This window comes from Caloenas nicobarica, chromosome 2 (assembly GCF_036013445.1).
Source record: "Caloenas nicobarica isolate bCalNic1 chromosome 2, bCalNic1.hap1, whole genome shotgun sequence".
NCBI classification, from domain to species: domain Eukaryota; kingdom Metazoa; phylum Chordata; class Aves; order Columbiformes; family Columbidae; genus Caloenas; species Caloenas nicobarica.
Window position 1 is genome coordinate 134,554,147 of NC_088246.1, and position 19,514 is coordinate 134,573,660.

General features: G+C 41.5%; 1 protein-coding gene across 1 annotated transcript in view; it reads left to right on the forward strand.

Annotated features, from left to right (window-relative positions):
• The first annotated feature begins 1,555 nt into the window (after window positions 1-1,555).
• STMN2 (stathmin 2) overlaps window positions 1,556-19,514 on the forward strand; it is a 38,227-nt gene continuing 20,268 nt past the window's right edge. Inside the window, exon 1 of the mRNA XM_065629137.1 lies at window positions 1,556-1,622. Within this exon, the coding sequence (XP_065485209.1) occupies window positions 1,604-1,622 (19 nt within the window). The 5' untranslated portion in view covers window positions 1,556-1,603. The remainder of the gene's footprint in view (window positions 1,623-19,514) is intronic.

Consider the following 19,514-nt stretch of genomic DNA (forward strand, 5'->3'; position numbering starts at 1 on the left):
AAAATCGTTCCTGCAGTTCAGAAATCATCAATAGTGACTCAAAAGAGAAAACTGCTCTCAGACTCACACTCTGGGCCCTACTTTACTCAAAGATGCTGTTTACAGATCTTGAAGAAGCTCAAAATGCATAATCCTGCATTACCTATTCTAGGGAAGCACACACAGAGGAAGATCATCGCAGTTAGTGCTGGCCCACCACATGGACTGCGCAGCTGCAAATGGCAGCGCTGAAGGAAGGAGAATGGTGCCAGTGCCCTGCCTGCTTTGGGAGAACACACCTCCACCCTGGAGACCTCCACCTGCTCTCCTACTTTTCTCATTCACCCATACACACCATGAAAACAACTCCATGAGGGGTTTGGAGTGTCCTCCAAGCTCCAAGCTGAAAATTTGCCCTATGCCTGTCCATCTGCAAGTAGTGTGGGAGGCTGTTATCACTGCAAGCTTTTGACAATAAGGCGGGTTTTCCCCTGGGAGAGGCAAATGAGCTCCAGTTGGACAGTGTAAGGATGAGATGGCAGTGTAAGGATGGAGTGTCATCCGCTTTGTCCCACCATCTTGGATCCTATCTCCTCTAGGCCAGCAACTGCTTCCAGCCCTAGGAGGTGTACAAAGAGATCCCATCACTGATGTGTTTCTAGCAAGAATTTCAGACAACCACCTACATTTGTTTAGTGGCTGGCAGTCATGTCACTGGCTCTCCTCTTGCTGGGGATAGAGAATCCTTAATGTAGGGAATCCTTAGAATGTGTCTGTTCCCTTTTATGAAATAATTATATCAGGTGTCATTCTGCACACTTTATCAAGTGAATCAAGCTCACAGCTTCCCAGTGGCTCTTGTTACACATCAGGGAAGTGGTTATCGACAGTTCTTTCCACATTTATCCTGGTTTTGGCTTTCCAGAGCCCTTTGAGAGGGTGAGCAGGTCCAGCTGCCATTCCCCAAGTTTTAGAAAAGTTTTGGTTGTTCAGGGCTGGGTCTAGGAATTCTAAAATAAATAGTGAAATGCAGAAACATTCAGCATAAAACAATTGTCTGTGGAATCTGCATGCATTTGCAGGAAACAGGATGCAGAGGTAAAAATTAAAAAATCAGATCAGCTGTTTTATTGAAATGGTTTAGAAAATCCCTTGCATTGGTCCCTTTTTTGTCATATCTTTGGAATAAAATGTGAAAATGGATTTGTGCATGTTTTACAGGTAGCAACAGCAGAGACTTCAACACCAATAGGCTTTTTTCACACAAGACATAAAACATTTGACATGGAATGTACTATTAAAGCCAGATCGAGGGGGGAGAGGCATTCAAGGACTGATTTCCATTTCAAACTCCATTCTGGCACTTTGTACTCCAGCACCATTGGTGGATCAATATTTAATGCCCAGAGATTCTGGCTCTGCAGGAGTCATGTCAGGGGACCTCTAGAGCCAATCTGCTTGGGTAGAGGAGTGATAATTATTCATGGGCTCCTGCCTCTTGCTCCTTCTCTTGCACAGCCCCACTCTGCTGACTCAGTGCCTTATTCAGTCTTCTCTCCCTCTCTCCACTGCTGTAGCTGGACCCCTTTGCCTTCACCGCCTCTGAGAACCTGCACATCCCACCATGGCTAAAACAGCAATGGGTAAGAAACTGCATCTCTTTTTCTACAGCCAGTACAACGGCCGCTATTTCCTCGGAGCACTACCTACACCGGGTGCTCTTCTCAGTGTCCCTAAAGTTTAGAAAAAATGAAGACACGCTAAACATATTTTTTAATTTCTTTGATCAGAAAAAAAGGGAGGGGGTGTGGGATCCCAGGGCTTTTTTAGCATCCGAACCTGAGATCGGATTAAATATTTACTGATGGGTGAGGTCGACGCATGAGCACAGCCTGATTTTGAAACGAATTTAATTATTTTAATGATGAATATATATATTATGGCATTTTTTAAAAAAAGAAAAGAGAGAAAAGGAACCGGAAAGTTAACCCCGCTATAAATATGCCTCCCATCGCGCCCCGTAGCTCCCCTCTGCTTCTAAAACGAAACGCAAACCTCGTGGGGAGAAGCACAGCGGGAAGGCGGAGAGGCACCGCCGAGTGGAACGCAGCACCGCAGGGGCGCAGGGCTGCGGGCGGCGGCCCCGGGGGGCCGGGCCGGCGGCGGGGGGCGCGGGGGGCCGTGGTGCGGGGGGGCTGCAGCGGGGCGGGCACCTGCGGCGGGGCGCACTGCGGGCCGGCCGCGCCCAGCCCAGCGCAAGGGGCTGCGGGGGGGGCGAGGAGAAGGAGCCGCCGCTCGCCTGCTGCCCCGGCGCTGCCGCACCTGCAGTCTGCCGGGGGGGGCGAAGGTGGGGGATTGGGGGGTGCCTGAAGTAGGTCACTGCATGATGGATAGCTGGCATTTTCTAGCAGTTCCCACCCTGGTTTTCTTTCCCAGGGGGGGCAGCTTCCAGGGCTGTTGTTATCTTGCGTTTTTCAGCTGCAAGCAAAGCATCCTCCCACCCCCCGCCCGGTTCCCCCCCTTCCTCCTCGGCCAGGAGCCGCACCCTGCTCCCTGCCGCCGCGGCGCGCCGCCCCCCCGGCCCCTCCCGCTGCCCCCCGCTCGGCCTCGGGGAGCGGCCGGGCGGGGCGGGGCGCGGTTGCGGGAGTTGCGCGGTCCCCGCCGCAGCCCCGGCCTCGGGGAGCCTTCGGGGCTCGGGGAGCCCTTTGCCCTCGGGTCCCTTCTGGCCGTGGAGCGCCTGTCCTGGCCCCAGCGCGGGGAGCGAGAGGCAGGAGCCCGGCCCCGGCCCCTTTGTTCGAGGGAGGCTGCTGGAGAGGGTGGGGGAGTGGAAAATCGCAGTGAAGGGTGTGGGAGAGAGAGGAGGAGAACAACCGTGGGGCCAGATTGCTGAAAGCATCCAGACTCTATTACTCTTTGATTTTTCTTTCTTTCCTTTTTTTTTTTTTTGGGGTGGGGGGAAGGAAGGGAGGGAAGAGGCGGGGGGGAATTAGAAAGGACCTACGTTTGATGCGTTTAACTTCAAGTTTTCACAGTCATTCACCATTGAAGTAATGCACGCACAAATGCCGCAAAATAAGGATGGAGAGCTCCAACACAATTATTATCCTTCCCCAAGAAGCAAACCCCGTTCAAATTCCCATTCTGTCCAGACTCTGTTATCGTTCTTAATCATGTTGCGCAAAGTTATACCAAATCCTCCTGGCATTGCCAGTAACCGATGCATTATACGTTTATTTATTTGAATGCTGATGTTCCACTCCCGAGGAATAATCCGTTGTGGATTGGAAGCATTTTAACCTGCCTGTGGCACCCCTGGGAACAAGACAGCCGGAGGTGCAAATAGAGGAGGGAGACAAGGGCTGTGGGAGTCTGGCCAGCCCTGCAGTGCCGAGCACGCCATCCCCTCCCCACTGCAGCAATCTGGTAATCAGTATTGATAATTTGTAGTCAGTCGGAGACTTATCACTGCAGAAGGCCCTGTTAGGAATTCTGTCACTAGGGAAGAAAAGGCTCTTCAGCCTTTGATTAATGATCTCACAGCACACAAATATAAAGGTTTCTGCAGCAACAGAGATGCCTGGAATCATTAGGTTTGCCCAGAGACAGATTGACTGTGCCACGCCAGTTTCCTTATTAATAAGGATATTAATACCTGCTTAACAAGCAATATAAGCAATGAAAAGAAATGTAGCTACCTAGGTTTCTGTAAATGCTAATTACAACAGCATTCGATTAATTAATGAAAGAAATATTATTAAAAGCATCCTTTGTCTTTAAACTCATAAAGGTTAAAGATTCTCTTCACCATTTCTTTGAACCTTATTCTTCCTTGCTGTAGTTATTTGTGGAGAAAATTTGGATCTAGACAGAATATTAGCATATGCCACTTTATTTCAAGAGTTCCTTCAAGACAATAAATTTTATTTTCCTGTGGAAAAATAGATGCTTTCTCAGTCATATGCGTTCCCAGTTAGTGCCAAATAAGCTACATTTGTTTTGTACTCCAGCTTTACAGAACAGACCACCGAGAGAACTACAGAGTGCCTGATTTTTCCCCCCTGTTGAGCACTGTATTTTGCACAGTGGCAATAAAGGTTAGATCCGGCAGCCGCTGGAGCCAACAGCACATTTCTAATCAGCTTAAGCTGGCCCACTATTATGTTTCTGGCCCTGGTCCAGCAAGGCACTTAAGCAGGTGTCTGAGTTTGAGCATGTGAATAGTCCTACTGGCTTTGGACAGAACTCTTCACATAACTCAGGTTAAGCAGATGCTAAATACCTTGATAAGCCTGTGTTTATAGTCTTACATACAAAGCAAAATTAAGCCTCATTTTCTCTTAGGCTCTGTTACATAAAAGGTTTCAAGGAAAGCTCCTTTGGTTTACACAGGAATCTCATCAGCTGCAAGAATTTCTGGAGCTCAGAATGCCTGAATGCCCATGAAGTTCTTCTTTCTGTTCAGTTTACATAGTGTATGAATGATGCACACCAGGCACACATGTGCACATCCATCTATTTATCTATCTATGTGTCTTATTTTAAAATTTCATATAACATGACTGTACAGAAATTCTGGGGACTTTTAAATTACATCCTCCCCTTGACACCATCTTCTAAATGAAATCAGGATTGCATGGATAGAATCCTTCATACATTATGCTTACTACTCTACAGAATGTGTGTTATATCAAAAAGCTGCTTTTACAGGTGGGGTCACTGCAGACCTGATGGGCCATGTGCCTGGCTTTCTTAGGGTGTGTACATGGCAGCGTGAGGGTGAAGCAGTCAGTGATGCCACTGGAACTAAAAAGTGTCTGAAACTATTATGTAATTTTTTTCCTGTGGTGTTTAATCTAAAGAATATTTATTATGAAAAATATTCAGACAATTATCATACAGAAAGTCCAAATTATGGTTCTTGTTTATTTTATGGGAAGTTGTTTAACAGAAATACGTGGGATATGTGTGAATAATGTGTTAAAGAAGTGTTTTAATTCAGACTCCTTTTGAGGTGAGGTGACAGATGGGTGGGATTATGAGGCTATGGGAATTCAGGCAGCCCCACACTGCCTCCTTTGCATATCTCAGTAAGACTGATTAAACTGTTGTAAAAGTGTTTCAGAGTTGTTTTCTACTTGGCCATTTACATTTTAGTTACAAGCTCAGACCTCAATACTTGGCTTGATGGACACAATGTCACTGCTAAGTTTGTCTGTTAACTGAGTACTACATTATTGTTTTATCTGGTATGTAAACATACATATGAAGTCATAAATAAGCGCATGGTTGTTGAGTTTAACTGGTCCAATTATTTTAGTAACTAGGCTTTTTTATTACAAAGAGGTAAGCATTCTGCCTCTGATCTGCCAGTGCACTTAAACAATTGCTTGATCTTCAACAAACACACATAAGTAGTCATCTGGACAGCAATGGCAGTGACAAGCTTCAAGTTCAACAACATATGGCTAAGCATCAGGCTGAATTTGGACTAACAATGCTCCTTTCTGTACTATGCAGTTTTTAGCAGAAGGTTTTAACCTTTCCCTTTTATAAATAAATAAAGGTCTTGCCCTTTTATAAATAAATTAACACAAGTCAGCACTGAATTATTTTAAACTGTCAGAAAATTACATCTCTGAAAAGACAAATAGGAAATTATTTTGAGAATGCATGTAGACAAGATTCAGAAAATAGTTTATTGTCTCATAATTTTAGCAGAAATGTGATTTGGCTGAGACACCATTATTCCAAATTTTGTCAAGATCTAGAAGAAACATTTCAATTAGTTTATTTTTCAGACTTTTGAGAATTTTGGTCAGTAGGCTAATATAAAGTTGCTGGCAAGTACAATTCACTAAAGAGCTGAAGGTTAACACCTATTCACATTCATTTCCTGGTTTTAAAAAGTAAATTACTCTTCCTGCTATTTAGAACTCAGGCAGTAATAATTTCAAAAACAGTCCATATGGCTGGCTATTTATATTGCCTCATAACAGTTCTTTACTGACCCTGTGAGTGTACATGCAGGAGAATGGAGCATCGTCTATTCCATCATCTTATGGAAGAGGTCCCGTACCACATTGAGGAAATAAAAATAAAATCCAGCAGCTCGAACACTTCCAAAATGTTCTCTCACCTCCACCTCCATCACCTCTTTGTCCCAGTATAAGCTCTGTTTAGACTAAAGGCTCCCCTGATTAATAATGTATTCCTGTAATTCATTCACATTGATTTTGTCAATTTTAATTTCCTTTAATTAACTAAGCCTGATTTTTTTAAAAATTTAGTTGATATTTGTCCTACAATAGTACATTTCTCTAAATCACATTTTGCACGCCTATTTTTACTATAAATATATGTATAGCCTAACCTCGTGGTTAGATTCTTCTCAGGTGACATTTATAATAATTTCTTTAGAAAATAATTCTCCATTTTCAAATTAATAGCATTAATTAAAAAAAACTCATTACAGAAGAGAGATGGGACACTCATATCCAGCAATATATTTAGATAGCATTTTAGCCTTCAAAGGCTGAACAAAATTAACTAATTAATTCTCCTAAGAGCCTTCTGTGAGAAGTAGACATTATTATGCAGTTTGAAACACAAAGACCAGAAGATTCCCACAACAAGTATGTCCGGCCAATACTTGAACAGTGCAGCATTTTCACATAGGTCTAATTTAACTACCTTATTAGTTGATAGTTCAAAGGAACATGAGGTCATCAGCACTCCTGTAAAACATCAAGCCCTAGGTGTCTTAAAGTAGCCATCTTAAAATGGTGTCACGCCAAATAACTGATATAGCAGGAAAATCAACTCACTAAAAGCTTTGCCAAAGATTATACAGCAAGAAAGCCACCACTTCAACATAAGGGACTGAGGGTAGCTCCTAGCCCAGTGACCAGTGAGCAACAACACAGCTGGAAGTGAAGTCCTCCAGCAAGTCTTCTTGCAGAGTGTGCTACCCCCAGGCTGTACATATATTGAGTACATTCGCCTTTCAACTTTTGTTTCCAGGCTTCAAAGCCCTTTGTCCTGACATGCGCAGTAGTTCTGCCTGAGGCTTTAAGGGTGAGCAAATGTCACATCAGAACCAGTGGTGCATGCTTACTTCTGCAATAACTACCTTCAAAAACCCAATGTTAATTCTCCATACAAGTCACCTTTACAAACCAAAACCGTTACTGTCATCAGGTGGCTTGTAGAGAACATGTGTTCTTCAGCAATATCCATAAAATAGATGATAGATCATAGAATCACAGAATAATTTTGGTTGGAAGAGACCCTCAAGATCGTAAAGTCCAACCATAACCTAAGTCTGGTACTAGACCATGTGCCTAGGAACCTCATCTACAGGTCTTTTAAACATCTCCAGGGATGGTGACTCAACCACTTCCCTGGGCAGGGCAGCCTGTTCCAGTGCTTGACAACCCTTTCCATGATGAAATTTTTCCTAATATCCGATCTGAACCTTCCCTGGCGCAATTTTGCAAATGAGTCTTGCCTCACTGGAGTCAATGGAGCTCAGCCACTGGCCTCAGCTCAATCAGCTGATCTGTAGCCCATAGGGGCACTGAAATTGGTAGGTGATTTGGAGGAATGGCTGCTATTCACAATTCTTTCTAGGCTACACACGGTTCTGATGCTATGAACTCTGTGGATACAGCCTGAAGCGGTGTTGGTTTTCATTCCGTTTAAAAATACTGTTGATCCCACTTGGAAGCTTGAGTCCCCCTATGAACATCAACCAGCAATTCTACCTGGGACACATACCTCAACCCTGCAAGGTGTTGGGCACCCATGACTACAGTGCAGGCAATATCTACTGCTCTAGTTGCTCAGCGCTTTTCAAAAACAGAAAAAAAATTGCTTTGGAGACCTGAGTCTGCGCAGACCTGCATCCTCAGTCAGAAAAGAGGCTTAATGCAGAAATACTGGCCCCTGGGAACAAAATACCCAAGACAGCATCTCGCTGAACAATACCAGCATCTGAAGCTGCTCTGTAATTATTTAATTTTCTCTTCCACTTATTATGTTTTTCTTTTTCCTGTCTGCTAATACATAATTTAACAAATGAACCGAATTTAAGTTATTTCTGCCAGGATGTGCCGTTAAACTGATGCACAGCATCTACACAAAACATTACGCTTTGCTGAGTACACTTAGAAATGTTATTTTTTTGAAAATAATAGCTGTCTAATCCAAGAAGTTCATAAATAAATTATAATTATGCACTCATTCTAATACACAAAACCCATCACTATTGTAGCAGTTATTGCATGGAGAAATTGTGATCCTTCACACATGCAATCACAAAACAGGATTGTTGGGGTTCGATGGGGTTTTTCTCACCAGTTTTTCCCCAGACAGATGGTTTAGTTTAAGGAAGTGACTGTGAGCACTTCACCCACAGCCACAGAGAAGCCCTGATTTGGTCTCCTCCATCATGGTAGGAGGAAAAAGAGGTGGCGATGAATGCACTCCTCTCTCTCGGCCAAACGGTGACCCTTGTCCCTGCATGCCCTGCCTCCTCAAAGGATGCCAGAGACACCAAGCTGTGGTTCCTTTCTACTCTCTGGTGGGAAGAACATCATGCTGGAGAGAGGACAAGAGAGCACACAGGAGGGAGGATGACCTCCACCTAGTAACTAACTGGGAGGCTCTGGTTTATGGGACCATTGCTGGATTTTTCATGATACAGCCACAGGATGCAAAACAGAAACAGTCGTGGGAGCAGAAAATAAACCTCAAGTTTCTTTGAGTGGTGATTAAGATCCTTCAGCTTGAATCGCCTCATTTCTGAAAGGGATTGAACCCAACAATGGCATTTCCCAGCCCAAGGTGCCCACTGTAGACAGTTGCACCAATGGGCAGCAGTAAGACAACCGGGAACGTTTCCCCTCAGCTGCATTTTAAAACAAAGCAGTGGCTGCCCCTGCATTTATGAAGAACCTTGTCCTATCTATGTGTGCCACATGCTCTCAGGAAATAGGCTACAGAGATTTCTGCAGAGGATGAGGACTGGCTTGGAAGAACACCCAGTTGCTAATGTTAGGGGATTAAACGTTTCAAGTCTGAGGCACTCTTGCTTGAACAAAAAAGTAGCACCCCACAATGCATCACCAATTTGAAGAGCACAAATTGTGGTATTTATGGATTTTCATGACCTCTGCAGCTATGCCGGCATTTGCAGAATCTACATTTTGGATTTAGAAGCCTGAATTTTCCTTACATATCATTTTAGGCACCTAGCTGGTTTATTGGATTTGTCACGTGATCATTTTATGACCTGACTTTCTCTTCATTAGGATGAGGATAATCTTATTATATATACCTACCTCAGAGCTGCGATGTGAAGTTATGTTCCGTACTGCATGGAAATGTGTAACAATGCTCTATGTTACAAAAGTTGCAAAAATCCATACTGACCAGATTAGGAAACAGAGCAACCTACCTTCTAAAGCTGTATTTGCATTCTGTGCTATTCAGGTACTTTTTATAATCCTTAGGGAATTTCTCAGGTAAAGAAAAAAAATTATATGTATAATTTGTACTATTGACTGGTGTAGAAGTCTGCAAATGGAGAATTTACCTTAAGCTAAGGTATGCTTTACCAAAAGCTAGCTAAGGTGCCTTTTAATGTTTAAGGTTTTACATTTAAATATATTCAGTAGTTACTAAGTGACTACATAGCTATAACTTCCAATCTTGATACTATTATTGATCCTTTCTAAAGCTGTTGGAAACACAAATTGTCCTTTTGGCCTACATGTTCAATTAAATCTTCTAGTTTCCACTAGGATGGCACCTGGTGGGACTTCATTGGCAGGGTTACCTGAAGAGCCTAATGTTGTTATGGTTATTATTTTTTCCATTTAAAAAGACTGGTCAAAGATGCACAACATTTTTAACCTATGTTTACATATAAAAGTGTAGCCAAAAAAAAAAAGTTTACTAGTATTTTTGTACTGCAAATCCTCCAGTTACCTGAATGGAGCTGTGAGAAATGTTTGCATTCTCCTAAGAAATCTTTTAAATTAAAACGAATGCATGAATCGAGCTGTGTAATTTCTCAAAGACACTTTTTTGGAGGTCAAATTCACTTCTGTAACTGTTTTGTTATCCTTTATTAAATATCACATTTAACTATTTTGATATATTTGTTTCTTACATCACTCCTGTGAAAAGAAACTGATGTCATTCAGCAGTCATGTTTATAGCCACTTGATTATACAGTCTTTGTCTCCAGGTACCAGCATTTATTCAATTTGTTATGTAGAATATAATACAAAAGTCTGTTTCTAAGCTAATACATTTCTATGTGTTTTGACATTTTTTGATGCTGTCAAGACTGCAGTCAGGGAGCTTTCAATATTATATGTTGTAGATAGGAAAGAAGCCCATACTCATTGTGGTTTCAAAACTGAAATGTTTAATATTTGTCAACAAAACACTTGCTCTCAAGGCAAATAGCTTCTTGCTGGGAAAATGATGTTCTACCTCTAAACATCATTATTTTCCAAGTAAAATATCAGTAAAGACTTCTTAATAAAAGTAATAGTAAGATACTTGTTTTTATCTGCATTGAGGATTCAAGTTACTTCCTTGATGCATTCACATTTTTTGTAGTGAAACATTAAGAAGGGAAATATTTGACTTAGAGAATCATAGCGCGTTAGATTAACTGTGTAAAGAATTCCTCCTTCTCGTGATGGGAGGCCTGAAAAACAGGATTAAATATGATAGAGGTACTTTTAAGTGCTCTGCAAAATTGCAAATATCAGTTTGCATAGCTTGCCAGCGCTATTCTAGAGATCTCAGCTCTGCTGGCATCCTCCTTTCTTCTGCACGAAAGACGTGAACAGGACTGCAAAGAGTAAAAAATTGCAATAATAACCTGGGCAGAAAATTCAACGCATTTAGAGAAGCAACAATACTATAATACAAAGGTTACACAATTACATTTAGGACATTTCTATGTAGTTCTGGAGGTATAACTTCCTAGATTAAAACTAAAATTAAGAAAATGTATCCTGGAAGCAGAATATTATGTCAGATGGACCTGAACTGCTACTCTAATATCTTTATAGTCTTTTAGTGTCATTTACATATTAGAGGAAAGTCTGACCTAGCAGTCAGAAAGGTTTCTGTTTCAGATTACTCTGAACTTTCTTGTGAACAATGTGGCATCCTATTCAGAGTTTCCCATCTGCTCCATCCCCGCCACCTGCTGATTTCCAGTCCAAATCCATTTCCTTGCTACCCTTTCCCTCATTTTCTTAACCCAGCCTCATTATCCAATCAGTCACCCCCACTCGTGGTCCAGTTTCAATCATCCCATCCCCTGACTGACTTTTCATGGGTTTTTTTCCTTTTTTTTTTTTTTTTTTTAAATTCATCTGCTCTTGGCAATTTCTTCCCCCAGGCAGATTCATCTCTTGTGCCTTCACACAGCCCATTCCTTCTGATAATCCTCCACACTTCTGCAGGGCCAGAAGGGGAGTAATTAAGATCATAGGATATTTGTTTCCTGTTCTTTTTCCAATTTCTAACACTCCTCTGGTCCACAGCGACCAGGAGGAGCAGTGCTTGAAGCATCACTCTCAGCCCGTGTGAAACCAGTCATGTCCAACACAAAATGTCTTCAGAGAAATTGGCTGTAAAGCTTGGACATGTCTCTCCCAGCCACAGCTGAAGTCTGCAATCAGATATTTCAGTGACTTATTCCATGGGTAGGTCTGGGCAGATTTTTTAGATGAGGAATGGTTTCTGGCACCAAGTGCTAGAGCCTTTCAAACAACCACATTAGGCACTTGTTCAGTTTACCACATGCAAGCTATGTATTTTTCCCTAGTCATCTTCCCAGAAATAGTGAAATGATTTTTGCTAAAAGCTCCTCCAAAATTCAGCAAGAGGTAGCCCTCTAGCCAAGAAAACTGTAGGCCAAATCATTGTAATTTAGCAAAGTGATACTCAGTGGAAGAAGGGCTCCCACATTTTCTAATGCAGTGGAAGTAAAAAAAGTAGCACTAGATGGGAAATAGCAATGGCTCACTATGCTACATGGGTCATGTAAGTGGCTAAGATATGCAAAGGCCAGGAACACCGATCTTGCTGGAATTAGATCCTAAACCAGTGCAAATCTATGGTAGTAGACCCCTGTTGATTTATGTCTGATGAACCCATTTCTCCCCCTTTAAATCTCCCGAAGCAGCAGCTTAGGAAGGAAATATCTGCTTTATCATTTTGAAAAATCTTGTAAAACCAGCTACACTAATAAAGGAGAATTTGATTATACAGGAAAAGAGACTCTTTTATATGGGGGAAATAATTTGATTATGAAACAAAAGAGAAAAAACAGGCCATTTTAAGTTGACATTTGGATATCTCCAGCTCCTGTTACTATTAGAACATATTGAAAAATGTGATGGCCAAGCCAGTCCTGGAAGTTTGGTAAGTCTGTTACAAAGGAGAGGCTGAACAACACAGAAGTTCTGATTTACCTTTAATGACAGACTGTTGATGCTGGGATTTTCTGATGCACAGTGCCCTGAAAATATAGCTATTGCAAGTGAAGAACTCTTTTTATTCGAAATGAGCCAAGCACCCTCACACCAGAGCCCCACAGGAATCAATGGAGCATCTCTGCAGGGATTGGCTCCTCATGTGGTTAATTTGGTGGCAGAGCAGCGTCTCTGAATTCTTTAAGGACAAGGGGCAATGTTTTTAAACAAGAGGGGAGATTCAGGCTAGACATGAGGAAGAAATTTTTTACACTGAGGGTGGTGAAACACTGGCCCAGGTTGCCCAGAGAGGTGGTAGATGCCCCATCCCTGGAGACATTCAAGGCCAGGCTGGACGAGGCTCTGAGCAACCTGATCTGGGTGAAGATGACCCTGTTCATTACAGGGGGGTTGGACTAGGTGATGTTTGAAGGTCCCTTCCAACACAAACTATTCCATGATTCTACGGTTCAAGATCCTCTTCTGTGTAAGTGAAGGCCAGTGCTGCAGAAAAATAGAGGCAGATAGACAGGTAGATAACTACAGAGAGATAAATTGACTAACAAAGCAAATGGATTCTAGAAATCTTCAGTAACATTTCAGAAGAGGAAACAAACCACTAAATTGAAAAACCGTATGAAGAGGGAAGGAGAAGAGAAAGATCAAAACCAGAGGTGGATCATGAAAAACGTAACTGGGAGCATTCACATTACTGAAAGTCCACATACATTGTTAAAGCATAGACATTTCTGCATTAATTTTACATCTTAAAAAAATCAATGTATTTCTATTACGCAGATCTGTGTAAAGCTACTTAAACCACAGGTCGCTTTTTCTGACCAGTGGTTCTTGTTCTAGTTTTATTGTAAGAAAAATATCTCACCAGCAATTGTTCTTTCTCAGCCATTTTAATCAATTCTGAATAGTATACTGATTTATTTGAACCATCAGTGTGGTTTAGAAGAAGAGGCTGTCATTCTTTATTTTTCTTTTTTTTCTCATTCATTTTACACATCTTCTGATTAAAGTACTAAATAATATTTATAATCTATGCCTAACTATGGTAAATTTTAGCAATGTGCTGTTGAGGGTATCATTATTTTCTTAATGGAGGCAGTCAAATGTTTGAATATATGCCTAAAGACATGGCAGGATACAATAGTAGAAGTATAAATCAGGTAATTAGTAAAAATGGCTGCATAGATAGTTTCGTTAAAGACCATACATAAAATCTGAAAGCCACAGAATAACAGATGTGTGACAAACAGTTCAAAAATGTCGTTTTGGGAAGCTTCCCAGAAAGCACCTATTGGATAAAACTTACATGCACAAAAGTCAAAGAGAAATTTTTGGTTGACTTAGAACAAGGCTGGGTTTCATCCACAAACGATCTGCTTGCAAGTAAAACGGTATTGATCAGTTCGAGACCAGGACTGACAAAACCTTCAAACTATTGTGAGTAATTTTACTGGGAGTTAGGAGAAATTCATGACCACAGAATGATGCAGGACATGGGCCATATCTTCTAGATGTTCTTCTAGAGGACCACTGATAAATGACCACAGTTCAGTGGGTGTTCAAGCTGAAGTTTTATTTTAGCATACATCCTTTGCATGTATTTTTTCTCAGGTGGAGAAAAGATGTGACAAATTGGAAAATGCTTGTCACCTGGCAGGAGTCAATATTATTGAAGATTTCATCCATCACTTCATACAACTCACTTCATTGATTGTTGTCACTGCCCAAATCAGTTTTACTAAACCAAAACAAAAATAAAAACAAACAAACAAAAAAGGCAAAGAATGTCCAATTAAATAAATCTCTCCGATTTATTTTCTAGTCTGGATTAGGTCTTAAGTTTGAGCTATATTAATGTTTTGAATTGTGCCAATTTCTGGTTAAAATAGTCACATTTATATCCTCATGCTCTATTTGTAATACAATTTTATGGTTTTGCTCAATAACAAAACCTGCAGAGAACCCAGATTTGTTGTGCAGCATAAGTTAATACTCACTGACGACCACACTATTTTATTTGCAACAGTTCCAAGAATGAAATGATCATTTCAACTTTGCAAGCTGTACAAAATCTTCCCAGTGAGGCAAAGCCAAAATTTTAAAAGAATTATGACAGTGATGCTCTTTATTTGTTTTTATGTATCCTTTTATTACCTGTGTCTATTCTATATGGCAATATGCTTGCTTTGCAAGCAAGCTTAAGTGCTGAGAGAGTTTTTACAAAATCTGAAAGGGTACTTGGAAGATTGCGTTTCTAAAAAGAGGTAGGATGACTGGGGAAGTGGCCTATGGTGATGGCCACATCTGAAGTCCAGCAGCTGAATAGCTAGGGTCTCTTCCTGGTGCTACCCCAACAAGGTGCTCTTGGAACATGGTGAAGGAAACCGTGAGGTTCTTTGGCAAGAAAGGAGGTAGGATGTAGGGCAGCAAGAGGGTGAGTGTTTGGGGAAGGAGCCAGGAAAAGAGCCAGAGGAATTTGGTTCTGAAATGTACTGGCGATGAGCTCACCAAGAGTCTGCAGCTAATTTACAAGTCCTCAATGACAGCAATAGTGCAGAAGCCCAGTGAGATGAGATGCATTTTTATTGGGATAACAAGCACTAAAAGATGTGAATAACGAAAGACGAGTGGAGCGGGGCTGTAAGTTACTAACGAGCCCTCCCTTCCACAACAGCACACATGAAATTGAGCTTGCTCTGGGAATTGAACTATGGAGAAGCTGGTTGGAAGGACATGTAGAGCTTATCTAGCGTGACATGCTTGAAGAAGGACCATGGACCCTTTGTCTATCCACGGCATGATTTATGGCAGTTGTTCTTCTTTTGTTACCTGGAATTGTTTGAGTCTGTCATTTTATTGCTCTTTCCTTCAAACAGTTGTAAGCAGCTAGTATACTGTCCTTTAGCCAACCCTTTGCCCAACTAAATGAACCTGGCCTCCTCTACCACCCTTCACAGGCCACATGCTTCAGGTCCATCACCTTCCTCATAGCCCTCCACTAGACCTTCACCTATTCCACCATGTCCCTCTTAAACTGAGAGGCCCAAAACTGGATGCAGTACTTCAGGTGCAGCTCCACAGCAGCAAATACCTTCAACCACTGGCAAATCCAACCTCCCCTTCTGTAGATTCACACACACCTCTGCTTCTCCATTTTCCCAAGGTGGAAAAAACAGCAAAAAAGCCTCTTCCTTGTCAGACTTTCAGAGCCAACCTAGATCTCCTGAATTAATTTTTGTAGATTTATTTTAAAAAGTCACTGCCCAGTATCTGTTCCTATTTTGGTGCTTAGATGCTGTCATCTTTCAGCACTGACAGTTATGGGTTTACATAGCCACACACTGAAACATCATCTGAAATCTCACTTGGGCATTTGTACTCTCATTAGGACTGTGTATAAGACCAGCAGAAAATTATCTTATGTCTTTAAGTGCTGTGAAAATAGATTTTCACGGTGAACATGTTGAACATTGAAATGTCTAGAAGTAAACCAAGTTTCTAGATTTGGAGACCTGCCAAAAGATACATTTCCTAGTCATTCTGCTGTCCACTTGTTAGGAAATGATAACGTCAAATAAAAAGGTGAGTTTTACAGAACCTGCTTTGTATCAACATGCTTGATCAGGAAATTGCTGCCGTTTTTGTTTGTGCAAGTGCCTTCAAAGTCCTTCAAAACCTGAAGACATCATTTTTGAATCAAATGATTTCTCCAAGGATAAACACACCCTTGATAGGCTTTCCACATAAGGAAAATCCTTCAGTTAGGATCTAAATTTCTGTAAACCCAGAAATTCAGTCCTTGAAATAGCTTGTAAATAAATACAGCCCCTTGCTCCCACATACACCCAGTTGAGTAGACTCTTAAATTTGTATTTAAATTTCTGTAGTCTTTGTTATGAAAAAAGGGGAATTAAGCCATAAAGTATAAAGAACTAGAGTATAAACCAAGTATAAACCAGAGTATAAATCAGAGTATCAGGGCGTCTGCAACACAGTTTCCCTTATCACACCTCCCTGGGTTTAAAGCAAAATGCCTCACAAATATGAGTTACATTGACAGACAAACTCTAATATCAAACAGGTTTATACCAAAACTTAAAAGTCTTTTACTAAGAGCTTATTTTGTTCTGGCATTCAAATTTAAAACACTATTGTTAATTAACACAATTTATAATGTGTATGCCATTGTTTGTACTATTGCAAGGATAGGAACCCTTCATTTTTCAGTAATCTCCTTACATGTGTCATTTGCAATCATGTACAGAAAGCAAACTAATGCCTTTATTCAAACTGATGAGACAACCTTATTTTAAAACGTTCCACAAAATTGAAATTCTGCTCAAAACCCAGAAGAAAATTGGATTTTTCAGATTGTCTCCTTTCATTGTCTTTTGCATTTTGACATTATTCGGTAGTCATGGCAGCCAGTAAGACTGATTGTGCAGCATAAAGATGCAGTTACACATATTTGACTTTGGGTTAAGTACAATAAATACCTGTGGATCACTCAAAATCAACAAAAAACCTTAAATTAAAAAGCTTTATATATATACGTTTTTATGAATACACATGTACGTAAACTAAATAATGAACCTTTCTATGTGTTTCCTATTCAGACACTATAAAATGGGTTTTCTAGTCTACATGAAATTATTAGTTTGAGGGGTACCTTCCACAGCCCTCACAGCAGCATATTGTCTCTAAAATGGATTATCCTGATAATTATGGTGTGAAAATAATTATAACTGGTTCTGTACTCAGTGAAATGACTCAGCAAGCAAGGAATACATTTAATTAGTGGAAGATAAAGACCAAGAGTCCAGCCCTACTGCAAATTATAATTGCATCTATCCCATGTGATATAAACACAAATTTCTACTTAGCTGATTGCCTTCAGTATTTTCTTTACCTAAATTTTAAAAAAATGCAACTTTCAATTGAGTTTACTTATTGTTTTCTGAGCCGTAAGTTGGGACTAATTAATATTTTGGCTTTTGTCAGTTCAAAGCACAATTTTTAAAATACTGGAAGACATCAAAGATATTGGCATTTTGGAATGGCACAGGATGTTCATTACTGAGCGTTGTGATTACAACCGCTCTGTGAATTATAAAAAAAAGTCACACTTTATATCTGATTTACAGTTCCATTAAAACCACATGTATATCTGATCCCAGAACAGTGGCAAGGACCAGACCCTCTGTTGATGGAAAGTGGTAGCAATGCATCTCTGTTTCCTTGATTGAGGGACTCCGCAACAGCTGAGACTCCCTGAATGATTAAAACAGAAAAAGTTGGGTTCTTTGCCTATTCTTTCTTACTTGCCTGCTTTGCTGAAGCATTTTGGGCCACTCCTTTACTTGATAGTGTATCAATGGCTTGCTTTCAGAGTATGCGGGTAATTCCTGCAACTTGCTCTGTTGAGAAGCTCAGTATGGTTCTTCAAATAATTTGACTGTAATCTCAGTCCAAAGATGAGGAGAGATTTCATAACATAATTGAAATAATATCAGTACAAGTCCAGAAAGGATCTACTGTGTCCAAATGAAAAGAAGCAGTAGCGGAACTCATTGCAATTGTGAAGACTGACAATGTGCCAGGTTATGTCATTAGTCTCTAGGCATGGTATTACACAGCCACCATGGAATAAAAGGACATCCAGTGTCAGTGGGTGATGCACGTCCAGGTGACGCAAGACCAGGGAGAGCTTGTTGAGCCTACATAAAGGGATCAGGGTGATGCAAAATTAAGTCAGTGGAAGCCTCTGAGGAGATCATTAGGAAAAAAATAATAAATGCCACCATTCCAAACACACATGACTGAATGAGAGATTTAGAAAAATAAAAGAAATGCTGGCAGCCAGCTCTGTCACACCCTGCTCTAGTAACCCAGTCTTACTGTGCTAAAACAGAACCCACAGCACGATTCATATTTCAGGAAGATGCCGTTTGATCATAGCAGGTTGTGTCACTAAACCGTTGCCATTCTATTTCATCATACTTTATTTGCATCCTCACTCTAGGGGCTGTTTCACCAGCCAGCACCCGTATTGTCTGCAGCACTCTCAAAGAGACAGCCCATGCCAACAGAGGTGTCACTCATCCAGAAATCAGGACGCCTGTGTTCTCCATGAAGCTTTCCTACAGGGTTGGTCTGTGACCTGAGGCAGTTTTTTTCAGCTGTGGGTCATTTCCCCCCCAGCAGCCGTTGCCTGTCTTTCTCACACTATAAGCTCTTTGGCACACGGTGTTCACATCTGACATGTTTATACAGAAAGTAGTGCAGATCTCAGCTGGACCTCAGCATGCTCCTGCATTTCAGTAATGAGATGACCTTAAGAGTGTGCTGGGAGACAGCAGCCATCTCCAGGGAAAACTGGTATGCTCAACACAAGGATTCAAAATTGCACTTCCCACCCAGTGCCCGGATCACCAGCAAGCAGAAAGCTGTGGGCACGCTGTGGTTGTGGTGACTGGTATCAGCATACCAGGGCTGTCGGAGGAAAGCAGGCACCTGCAGGCTCTGCAACTTCTGTCCTTCCAAGCTGTAACTCAGTCCACCACACCTCACTTGTTATCTGTTACGAGGACACTGAAGAAGTACCACCTCCTTTGCACATCCTTCCCTGGTGCCTCAGCCATGAGCATGGACCTAGGACCAAACCAAGCACCACAGCTTTGCACCCAGGAAGGCGCCTGGCTCAGGGGGCTCATCAGCACTACATAGCTGCTCTTGAGGGAAAGATCATAAATCTGGGGTTGTCCTGCTGCAGGGAAGTCCTGGAGCAAACTCCACTAGGCTGCTGTTAAATCAGGCTAGTATGAGTGGTAGCCCCAATGTCAGAAATGCGGAGACAAGATAACCTGTGTACAGCGGGGCTGCGGTGGGTGTGTTGAGGAGCGTCTCTATGAAGCCTTCTGCTTATCTGGCCTTCACACATGCATATTAGCATTCCTGAAAGCACTCTTTGTAGCCTGTGTGGAGACTGAGGTTCTGGTTCAGTAATGCTCA